The 12,102-nt window shown below is 40.7% G+C and overlaps 1 protein-coding gene across 3 annotated transcripts in view; it reads right to left on the bottom strand.

The window, feature by feature from the left end:
- ANAPC10 (anaphase promoting complex subunit 10) overlaps nucleotides 1-12,081 on the bottom strand; it is a 72,621-nt gene extending 60,540 nt beyond the window's left edge. For 2 of the 3 annotated variants that reach the window (XM_066385889.1, XM_066385904.1), the window contains exons 1-3: nucleotides 11,971-12,081; nucleotides 9,308-9,434; nucleotides 6,160-6,250 (exon numbers count right to left, since the gene is read on the bottom strand). In XM_066385889.1, coding sequence (XP_066241986.1) covers nucleotides 6,160-6,250; nucleotides 9,308-9,422 — 206 coding nt within the window. In that variant the 5' untranslated portion in view covers nucleotides 9,423-9,434; nucleotides 11,971-12,081. The remainder of the gene's footprint in view (nucleotides 1-6,159; nucleotides 6,251-9,307; nucleotides 9,435-11,970) is intronic. The other variant, XM_066385898.1, reaches the window with a different exon arrangement.
- Nucleotides 12,082-12,102: the final 21 nt, after the last annotated feature.

Raw genomic sequence — 12,102 nt, forward strand, 5'->3', positions numbered from 1 at the left:
AGTTTTCACTAAAGACTAAGACAACAAAGACCATGCTTCACAGAACATATAAGACCTTAGCACAAAATTTTCAGCAGATGTACTTAGTTAAAACCAAAACAAGCAAACAAAAAGTCAGGTATCCACCATGAAGAAATCATTGTTACAGCACTTGTCCTCCCACCACAACCAACTAGAATAAACAGACAACATATATGGAAAGCTGTCTGCAGACACCAGCCCACAGGCAGCACAGGAGGTTGAGTCCTGAGAGAAAGAGACGACCAAGGCGAGCCTGGGAAAGCCCAGCAGAACCTCAGAGTCTCACAGAGCTGAGGCCAGAGCTGTACTGAGGAAACGCTCCAGAGTCCCCTTGAGCCTCAATGAATCCCAACTGCACATGCACAGGTGACACTGCATGACGACGCGAAGACCAGCCAGTGCTGGGGAAGAACACCACTGGAAAGCAACGGCAGAACAATGCCCAGAGCTGACCCCAGGCGGGGGATCACCAACTCCCAACAACTGAAACGCGAGTCCAAATATCTCTTCAAATATCCAGGACGTTTGTATGGGATCCCAGAAGGATTAAGATTTGCAAACCACGAAGCTAATCTTGCCCCAGAGGAGTGGTCTGGGAATCTGAGGGGACCTTAAGACCCTTCCAGGGAATCAACAGGTCATAACTATTTTCCTAATAATACTAAGATATGATTTGCCCTTTTTAAAAATCATTCTCTTAGGAGTAAAAATGCCTGACCTGTGGTGGTGCAGTGGATAAAGCATCGACCTCGAACGCTGAGGTTGCCAATTCGAATCCCTGGGCTTACCTGGTCAAGTCACATATGGAACTTGATGCTTCCTGCTCCTCCCCCTTCTCTCTCTCTCTTTCTCTCTCCCCTCTCTCTCTAAAAATGAATATTTTTTAAAAAAAAAAAGGAGAATAAAGTGGAATTTTCCAGATGCTACCTGACATGGGATTTAACGAAGGAATATATATATATATATATATATATATATATATATATATATATGAGACTTCAACTGTCTTCTCTTAAGTGAAACACTAAGGAGATTCACAAAAAAAGTACAATAGTAACATTGTTCTCACTATTTTTGCTGGTTTAGGAAGAGACAAGTTTCATTTTAAAAATGTTACTTATTAACATAATTGGTTAATTATTATTTAATTTTAGATGAATAAATACTTTTAAATTCCTCAGCTATAAGTTTTAATATGGTAAATACTGATAAAAAATAAATAAACAGCCTGACCAGGCGGTGGTGCAGTGGATAGAGCATTGGACTGGGATGCAGAAGACCCAGGTTCGAGGCCCCGAGGTCGTCAGCTTGAGCGCGGGCTCATCTGGTTTGAGCAAGGCTCACCAGCTTGGACCCAAGGTCACTGGCTTGAGCAAGGGGTTACTCGGTCTGCTGAAGGCCTGAGGTCAAGGCACATATGAGAAAGCAATCAATGAACAACTAAGGTGTCGCAACGAAAAACTGATGATTGATGCTTCTCATCTCTCTCTGTTGCTGTCTGTCTGTCCCTATCTATCCCTCTCTCTGACTCTCTATCTCTGTAAAAAAAAAATTTTTTTTAATTAAAAAAATTAAAAGAATTAAACAAAAGATCTTTGGAGACCTCAATAAAAGTTAGGGTGGCACTAAAACTGAAAAGTTGAAGAACTGCTGCCCTAGCACAGAGGTCAGCAAACCACAGTTTATAGGCAAAAGGTGGCCTGCCACTTATTTTTATCAATAAAGCTTTATTGAAACAAAGCAATACCCACTAACTCACATACTGTCCACAGCTGCTTTTACACTACAGTGGCAAAGATGAGTAGTTGGAACAGACTAAAACAAGTTTTCAAGGCCTAAAACACTTACTACCTACCCTATTATAAAACATTTGCTACTCCCAACCTCAAGAGTACTCTAGACTCACTGGAAAGAGGCTTAAAAATAAAGCAAAAAGATCAAATTGATTTTTAAGTAACTTAACTACCTGCCAGAACCAAGACCAATTCTCTTTAAGAAAAAAAAAAAAAAATCCAGCACTAACAAGGTAAAATTTACTATATCCAATCAAAAATTAGTACAGCCCGCCTGACCTGTGGTGGCGCAGTGGGATAAAACGTCAACCTGGAACACTAAGGTTGCCGGTTCGAAAACTTGGGCTTGCCTGGTCAAGGCACATATGGGAGTTGATGCTTCCTGCTCCTCCCCCTTCTCTTTCTCTCTCTCTCTCTCTCTCTCTCTATCTCCCCCTCTCTCTAAAAAATCAATAAATAAAATATTTAAAAAAAAAAAAAAAAGGCCCTGGCCGGTTGGCTCAGTGGTAGAGAGTCAGCCTGGCATGCGGGGGACCCGGGTTCGATTCCTGGCCAGGGCACATAGGAGAAGCGCCCATTTGCTTCTCCACCCCCCCCCCCTTCCTCTCTGTCTCTCTCTTCCCCTCCCGCAGCCAAGGCTCCATTGGAGCAAAGATGTCCCGGGCGCTGGGGATGGCTCCTTGGCCTCTGCCCCAGGCGCTAGAGTGGCTCCGGTCGTGGCAGAGCGACACCCCAGAGGGGCAGAGCATCGCCCTCTGGTGGGCAGAGCGTCACCCCTGGTAGGCGTGCCGGGTGGATCCCGGTCGGGCGCATGCGGGAGTCTGTCTGTCTCTCCCCGTTTCCAGCTTCAGAAAAATACAAAAAAAAAAAAAATTAGTACAGCCTGACCTGTGGTGGCACAGTGGATCAAGGGTTGACCTGGAATGCTGAGGTCACCGGTTCAAAACCCTGGGCTTGCCTGATCAAGGCACATATGGGAGTTGATGCTTCCTGTCCCCCCCCCACTATCTCTCTCTCTTTCTCTCTTCTCTAAAATAAAATAATTTTTATTTTTAATGAATAAAAATAATTTTTAAAAATAAAATATTTAAAAAAATTAGTACAAAGAACAATGTGACCCATAATAAAGAAATACAAGTCAATAAATATAAACAAGACAGAAACGATGAAATTAAAAGATATCTATAATTTATCTATAGGTGTATAACAAACTGCCTCAAAACTTAGTGCCTTGGAAAAGTAGTCATTATTTTCTTTCTGAATCTGAGTGTGGGCAGATTCAGAAGAGAACGCTCCACAGAGCGTCAGGCGGGGCATCCTGACCCGAGACCTAAAGACTGTGTGACCAGGCGGCTCGTTAACCCGAGCAGGTTGGTGCTGGCTGCCCGCTGGGGGCGAAGCAGAGGCCTTGGGCTCCGGCTCCTCTCTTTATGGGCTTCTCCATTTGATGTGGGTTTTTTCACAACGTGGTAGATGGTAGGTACCAAGGGAGAGAAAATAAGGTAGAATCCATATTGCTTTTTATGACCCAGCCTCAGGAAAAAACAGTATTATAACATCCATATTCTGTTAGGCAAGAAATCCACAAAGGCCTGACTAGTTTAGGGGGGGAGGGGGGGGACATAGATGGCGTCTCCTGATTAGGCAGTAGCAAAGCTGGACAGAGCATGTGCAATAAGAAATAATGTGAACACACTGGGAAATACGGTCTGCCATAAATTCGTTCAAAGAAAACATGAAATCAAGGCAAGGTAAAAGATATTTAAAAAACCAAATGGAGCCTGACCAGTTGGTGGCGCAGTGGATAGAGCGTCGGACTGGGACGCGGAAGGACCCAGGTTCAAGACCCCGAAGTCGCCAGCTTGAACGTGGGCTCATCTGGCTTGAGCAAAAGCTCACCAGCTTGGACCCAATGTCACTGGCTCCAGCTAGGGGTTACTCGGTCTGCTGAAGGCCCACGGTCAAGGCACATATGAGAAAGCAATCAATGAATAACTAAGGTATTGCAATGAAAAACTGATGATTGATGCTTCTCATCTCTCTCTGTTCCTGTCTGTCCCTATCTATCCCTCTCTCTGACTCTCTCTCTGTTCCTGTAAAAAAAAAAAAAAAACCAAATGGAATTTCTGGACATGAAAAAGAAATCTGAAATAAGAGATTTATTGGATGGGACTAAAAGCAGATTAAACATTGCAGAAAATAGTGAACATATAAGATAGCTATAGAAACTGCAAAGAGAAGCAGAGAAAACAAAAAGCTCTCATCCCTCATTAAACAGAATAGAACGTCAGTGGTCTATGAGACAGTATAAAGCAAACTAATATGTAATTGGAGTCTCACACTTATGAAAAAGTTTAATTTATAAATAAGGCACAGTAAGAGATTAACAATAAAACAATAATTATAACCAATCAATGAGATAATGACACGAAAGCTGTAACATAATTGGATTTCATTAAAATTAAAAACTTTTACAACTTTTAAAACTGTTATACCCACAGAATGGTAGAAAACATTTGCAAATCATATTTAATAAGGGATTAATATTCAGAATATATAAAGACCTCCTAAAACTCAACAAGAAAACAAAAACCCAATTCAAAAATGAGCAAAGAACTTGAAGAGCCATTCTCCAAAGATGTCAAATGGCCAATATTGACAGATATAAAAACAAAAACAGAAAAATAGAACAGTAGTGACCAGAGGCCGGGGAAAGAAAAGCACAATAGGGAGTTATTGTTTAATGAGTACAGAGTTCCAGTTTGGGATGGTAAAAAGTTCTAGACATAGATAATAGTGATGGTTGCAAAACAATGTGAATGTACTTAAATGCCACTGTGCTATACACTTAGAAGTGATGTTATATAAGTATTTTACAATTTAAAAAAAACCATTGAAATTCACCATCTCAACAGACTAAAGAAGAGAAACCATATGATCATATAAGTAGAAACAGAAATGGCATTTGAGAAAAACCAACAGTTATTCATTAAAAAAAAAATGTGTACACATACTAGGAGTAGAGGGAACTTCATCAACCTGTAACCTAACAGGCTATTCTGGCTTCTTGCTAGTAAGGAAGAACAATCCTCAGCAGGGAGCTGGAGGTATCACCAGAGGTATCACAACCAGGAAGGAGACAGTGAGGGATGCATCCTCATCAAGACAATAACAGGTGAATCACCCACAGCATTAACTGACCATGGAAGCAGATTCTTTCAGCCACAAAAGCATACATAACATAGTTAGCTTTAAATACAGAGCCACGTACAAAGAGCACCAATGCTAGATCACCAAGATAAAACTGGCAATTAGGAACTTTCCTTCACTTTGACTCCAGCAGGCCTGAAGAGGTCGGAGATTAGTTAGGAAGATGGAAGAAGACAAGCAGAAGCAAGGCAGATAAAGAGAAGCAAACCACGCCTTTCTTTTTCCATTTGCACCAGACTCAAACTTAGGGGAAAAAGAAACCTTCAAGAAACTAAAGCAAATCTGAAGCTTTCACTATTAGCTAGGACTGAATGTTCTCTTTTTTTTTTTTTAAGGGAGAAAGGGAGACGGAGGGGCAGACAGGGACAGACAGACAGGAAGGGAGAGAGATGAGAAGCATCAATTCTTCATTGCAGCACCTTAGTTGTTCACTAATTGCTTTCTCATATGTACCTTGACTGGGAGATCCAGATGAACCACTGACCCCTTGCTCAAGCCATCGACCCTGGGCTTCAAGCCAGCAACCTTTGGGCTCAAGCCAGTGACCATGGGGTCATGTCTATGATCCCATGCTCAAGCCAGCAACCCCGTGCTCAAGCTGGCAATCTCGGGATTTCAAATCTGGGTCCTCTGCGTCCCAGGCTGTTGCTCTATCCACTGTGCCACTTCCTGGTCAGGCAGGAAATCTTACCTTTTGCCACAGCATGGATTGATCAGCATTATGCTAAGTGAAATAAGCCAGTCTGAGAAAGACAAGTACCATATGATTTCATTCATATGTGCAATCTAATGAACAAAATAAACTAATAAAATAGAAATAGACTAATAGAAATAGACTGACAGCTGTCAGAGGGGAAGGAGGTTGAGGGGCTGGGTGAAAAAGAAAAAATTAAGAAAAGAAAAACAACAAAGAAAAAACAGTGTGCTGATTACCAGAGAGAAAGGGAGGCAGGGGAAGGCAGACAAAGGTAAAGGAGGGATAAATGGAGACGAAAGGAGACTTGAGTTCGGGTGGTGAACACACAATACAATCTAGAGGTGATGCATATAGAAAATGTACACTTGAAACCTATATAATTTTATTAACCAATGTCATCCCAATAAAATCAATAAAAAATCTTTAAAAATGTATTACCTGAATTGGATGTTCACTAAATGAGGCTGGGAGCCATCTGATTGCCAGTAAGTTTCTAGATTGTCATCTCGTAATTGATCCACTCCAAATCCTAAAAACAACACAAGTGACAATAAATTCTCATGCTAAAGAAAAAGCTATATATTCAAAATATAAAATTACCATACATATATTTGTCCAGAATATTTGATGGTCAGTGCCCTCAAATTTAAATTAACCAGAATTCTTCCATCATCTTAACAAGACCTCAACTCTGGGAAGAAAGATCACTCGCACTCACAAATGCTTAGCTGTTTGCTTTAATTTTTAAAAAATATCTAGCCTGACCTGTAGTGGAACAGTGGACAGAGCATCGGTCTGGAATGCTGAGGTTGCTGGTTCAAAACCCTGGGCTTGCCTGGTTAAGGCAAATACAACAATCAATGACCAACTAATGTGAAGCAACTATGAGTTGATACTTCTCGCTCCCACCCTCTCCTCACTGTAAAATCAATAAATAAAATCATTTAAAATATTTTTTAAAAATCTAAATATACTGTATATATATTTATACAGTATTTATTTCCCAAATGTGAACAAACACCGTTTTACAGTGCTACTTAAAATTTTTCAAGGGCTCATATTCACAATAAAGTATGAAAAGCTTAATAAAGCCCTCTATGATCAGGCCTCTATCTAACTAGTTGCTTCACCTATGCCATTCTGTTCTACACTGACTATTACAGTCCTTGAATGAGCCATGTTTTGTCTAAGCTGTACTGTTCCTCTTGCCTTTATGTCCTTACTCAGTGAAGTCCTATTCTTGCTCCATCGTGCAGACTAAGCAGCATTTCCATGAAGACGTCCCTGAGCCTTTCAAGCAGAGTCAACCACTTTCTCCTCTCAACCACTCCTGCAAGGATCCCCATACTTAGTGGAAACCAGTATGACATACTGGAGGCTGATCACTTGAACAGCATTTCCACTTACTATGTGATTTTTGCCAGATTACTTGATATTTTTGTACTACAGTATCCTCATTTAGAAAATGATAAAAATACCATACAGAGCATACTTATGACGTTTAGAGACTTCACTGAGATAATCTTTACTTGATACATATAAAGTACTTAAAATAGTACCTGTCATTTAGTAAGCTTAGTCACTTATTATTACTAAACATAAGCTATATATTATTACATTGTATAATAATCACTACCTTAAAGCTATAATCCCTCCACTAGATTGTGAACTCCTTGACAGCAAAGACCATATATTTTATCATTAATTTTTTTAATAAAAATAATTAGATTAAAATTATTTAAATTTTGGTTTTTAATTTTTAATTTAAATCTAAAATTTTTAACTTTTTAAATTTAAATTAAAATCTTTTAATTTAATTAAAAAATTTTAAACTGAAGGTCAATAAAATCAATATCCTCTAGCTAGCCTAACCAAGAAAAGAGAAGACACAAATTACTAATATCAGAAATGAAAGAGACGCCATTGTTACTGATTCCATGGGGAGGTGGGAGCAGAAGACTGACAATAGAGGGGCACGAGGGAACTTCTTTGGAAGATGAAAATATTCTATATTTGATTGTGATGATGCTTACATGACTGTATGTTTATTAAAACTCATAGAACTATGCCTAAAAAGGATGAGATTTATTGTAAGCAAATTATCCTTAATAAATAACTCATAAAAAGAAAAAGAAAGAAATTATAAGTAAAAACAGAAGTTTGGTTTGAAAGATGACTACAGGAACCTTAATGTATAATTAATACAAGTTCCTGAAGGAAACACAACTACTAAACCAAGAATATTATAATTAAAGATTCTAGAGCTAAAAATCTTTCTGAGCTTGAGTCTACAGATTGAAACTGCCCATCCGACCCTGGCCGGTTGGATCAGTGATAGAGCGTCGGCCTGGCATGTGGAAGTCCTGGGTTCAATTCCCAGTCAGGGCACACAGGAGAGGCGATTATCTGCTTCTCCAACCCTTCCCCTTCCCCTCCTCTCTCTCTTTCTCTGTCTCTCTCATCCCCTCCTAAAGCCATGGCTCAAATAGTTTGAGCAAGTTGGCCCTGGTGCTGAGGATGGCTCCATGGCCTCGTCTCAGGTGCTGAAATAGCTCGGTTGCTGAGCAACAGAGCAGTGGCCCCAGATGGGCAGAGTATCGGCCCCAGACGGGGCATGCCGGGTGGGTCACGGTTGGGGTGCATGCAGGAGTCTGTCTGTCTCTCTGCTTCTCACTTAATTTAAAAAAAGAAAGAAAGAAATTGCCCATCAAATCATAGGTTAGGTGAGAAAGGTTATATAAATACATGTATCCCAAGTTATAGAAAGAAAAAGAGAGAGAGAGAGAAAGACAGGCATTGGCCTTCTTATTTGCAACATGAAAAGAAAATGGTGAAAGAGAATCCACAAACTTTTGAGAGAAAAGGACTGACACTCAAGAATTCTATCTATATCAGCCCTAGCCAATGACTCAGTGGACAGAGCACTGGCCTGGGCATATGGATGTCCCAGGTTTGATTCCCGGTCAGTGCACACAGGAGAAGCAACCATCTGTTTTTTTCCCCCTCTTCCCTTCCTGCAGCCAGTGGCTCATTGGAGTGTGTAGGACCAAGTGCTGAGGATAGCTCACTTGGTCCAAGCAAGTGGACCTCAGGCACTAAAAATATCTTGGTACTCAAGCATCAGCCCTAGATGGGGTTGCCGGGTGAATCCTGGTCGGGCAGGGCACATGCGGAAGTCTGTCTCTCTATCTCCCCTTCTCTCACCTAAAAAATAAAAAAAATTAAAAAATTTTAAAAGTTCTATATCAACCAAGAGTAAAATAAAGTTATTTTTAAATATGTAATCTCTCAAGAAATGTATCACCCACTTATCCCATATAAAGAGCCAACAACAACAAAAAATGCTAACTATATAACTGAATCACAGCAGAGAAGGGATGATAAAGAGGAGACTTTATGCCATATGTAGTTAAATTCAAGGAGATATTAGTAAAGCAGCTTGGAAGAGATATGTAACATGAAAATTCAATTAAATTTATTTTAGAAATAAAATAAAGTATACAAACAAAAAGAATATTAATTATAGTCAGTCCAGAATACAAGGAAACTATAAGTACATATTATAAACAGCTTTTGTTTTGTTTACCTGGTTTGCAAGATGAAAGTGACCAAACAGCTTGTGACCCAATTTCTCGTACTGTTCCGGTCCTTTCCAACTGCTTCGGGTCAGCACCAGGAGGTGTCTTGTTTGGTGTAGTCATTTTAAAAATATTCTATGTAGAAAAAAAGAATACCCACATTATACCAGGACCTAAGCATCTCTGTACAAAAGATAAAAATAAAAATAGCAAAATGAGTCACTAATAGACCCTTGATATTAATCATCTAGTTCTCAAATGCAGTTAATGTACTTTTAAAATTTTCAACCAGTGTAATTTAAAAAAATCTTGGAAATTCAGTTTTTGTGTCTAAAATATATTATGTGCAAAGCAGCAAAGTACAGTAAGCAAAAGGGTACATAATCAGAGTTTTAACTAAGTCTCTCCTTTAGCCTAGACATTGGGCAGGTCTGGGCTTATTTTGCTCCCTGTTAAAGAGGTGGACTTGACCTATAATTCTATAATGCAGGTCTATATTTCTATGAGTAAAAATTCTTAATTTAGATGACTGTTTTCCCTAGAAAACTCAGACAGAAATAGACTTATTTCAGAAATATGTGAATATTGGTCTTCATTTAAAAAAAAATGTGCTGCAGAGAAAAATCACATCTCCCCACTCATTGTCAAAAGCTTCATTTATGTATATATGTGCTCTTACTATAGAAGACAGTCAGAAAAACAGCTTCAAGGTCTGAGTTACTGGCCTATTCTAAACCAAAAGTTTACTTCATCTTTCACAACTTTTGTTAATCTTGTTAAGTCTATGCAAACGTGAAAAAAATACTTCTTGGATAGTGAACAATCTATAAAACTGCCTCAGAAATACAAACTTACAGCTATGGAACATCATTATGTGTGCTACTAAAAACCTGGGCTAGGCCGGGCCAGGCCTGACCAGGCAGTGGCGCAGTGGATAGAGCATCAGACTGGGACTCAGAGGATCAGGTTTGAAACCCATGGTTGCCAGCTTGAGCGTGGAGCTCACCAACTTGAGCGTGGGGACACTAGCTTGAGTGAGGGATCATAGACACGACCTCATGGTCTCTGGTTTGAGGCCAAAAGTCACTGGCTTGAAGCCTAAGGTGGCTGGCTTGAACAAGGGGTCACTCGCTCTGCTGTAGCCCCCCAGTCAAGGCACATATGAGAAAGCAATCAATGAACAACTAAGGTGCCACAATGAAAAACTGATGCTTCTCATCTCATCTCTCTCCCTTCCTGTCTGTCTATCCTTATCTGTCCCTCTCTGTCTCTCTGTCTCTCTGTCTCTCTCTCTCTCTCTCACACACACACACACACACACACACACACACACACACACACACACACACACACACACAATCTGGGCCAGCAATTCAGCCATTTCCTTGACGCCTCCTTTTAGAGCTCAGTTGTTCCCTAATCACCACAGAGGCACTTAGATATTGACTAAATAACAGTAGGGTCACTGGACTATAAAATTCGTTAAGGCCTAAAACTTAAATGCCCAATTAGCAATTTCCTGAATAAATAAGGGAATAAATACAGGGGGTCCTCAGGTTACGAGTCTCAACATAGGATGTTTTGAGTTGACGACACTCACTTCCATAAAACCTTAAAAAAACTGAAACGTGAGTGTTTCGGCTTACACCACTAGTGTACTTACAGGCTACATGGGCGAACTAGTTCCAGACTAGCCTGGAACAATTCTTTAAGAAGGTAGAGAGGCCTGCAACAGACCTTGAATCCCCTACATCAGCTGCTTCTCGAGATGAAATGCCTGTAGTGCAGGTAGAATCATCTCCAGCGTCTCCTGCATGTTCCTTAGGCAATCCTGATTCACCTGACCCAGTATCTCTAGCACCTTCTGCAGGTTCTCCTGCCTCTCCAGCTTCCTCCTCCCGATAGGTCACTCGCTTCCACCTTGCAATGTCCCTTCCAGTGTGCAAGCCAACCACAGGAATAAAGGTAAGAAATTTTTTTACACTCATTTTGGTCATTTTTTTTTTTTTTTTGTTACTACAGTATAGAGTATGTTTATGTCCCTTTCCTATTTCTGTGGCTTAGTTGTGTTTTTATGTTCTAGGTTATGACTTTACAACTGTGTTAGGATAGGTAAGTGACTTAGGCTAGGGTATGTTTCCACTTACACCAAAAGTCCAGTTATGTCACTGTCATAGGAACGGCACTGTGTCATAACCCGAGGACCCCCTGTAGGTTCAATCACACATTGATGGATTTGACACCTGCAAGTGCAGTTAGGTCTAGGATGAGGCAATTACACCTCTGACAATTATTACACTCTAAGCATCCTGTATCAAAATAAAAATAAAAGGCCCATCTCTCTACTGGAGCAGAATTCAACTGCCGGGCTTGGTACTGAACACCACCAAGTGGATAAATCGCGGAGCTCGGATAAGACTGTGTTCCTGACCACACAATTCAGAAAGAACTGAAGCCAAAGAGGGAACGCCCCGCGAGCAGTGCCTGGACCAGACACTTGATGGTCCTGCTTGACACCTGTGCTAGAAGCGCTACAATGAGCAACCGCTAAGGCTCCATTCCTGACCCACCTGCTTTGACTAGATTGGATGCGGAAAAAAAAGATACAAGTTGGGGAAGAGATAGCTAGCTACAACCATCCACCACGTCGGGGAAAAGCTCACGCACTTACAGCTCACAGACCGTGTTTGCGCAGGTCCGGGTTTTAGGATTCCCTGCAGCTCCGCGACACTCCCACTCAGTTTCTCTGGCCCGGCTTCCCTACAACGTTGAATGGGCGTCGCATCACAATGACGTCCGTCCT

This window comes from Saccopteryx leptura, chromosome 1 (assembly GCF_036850995.1).
Source record: "Saccopteryx leptura isolate mSacLep1 chromosome 1, mSacLep1_pri_phased_curated, whole genome shotgun sequence".
NCBI lineage: Eukaryota > Metazoa > Chordata > Mammalia > Chiroptera > Emballonuridae > Saccopteryx > Saccopteryx leptura.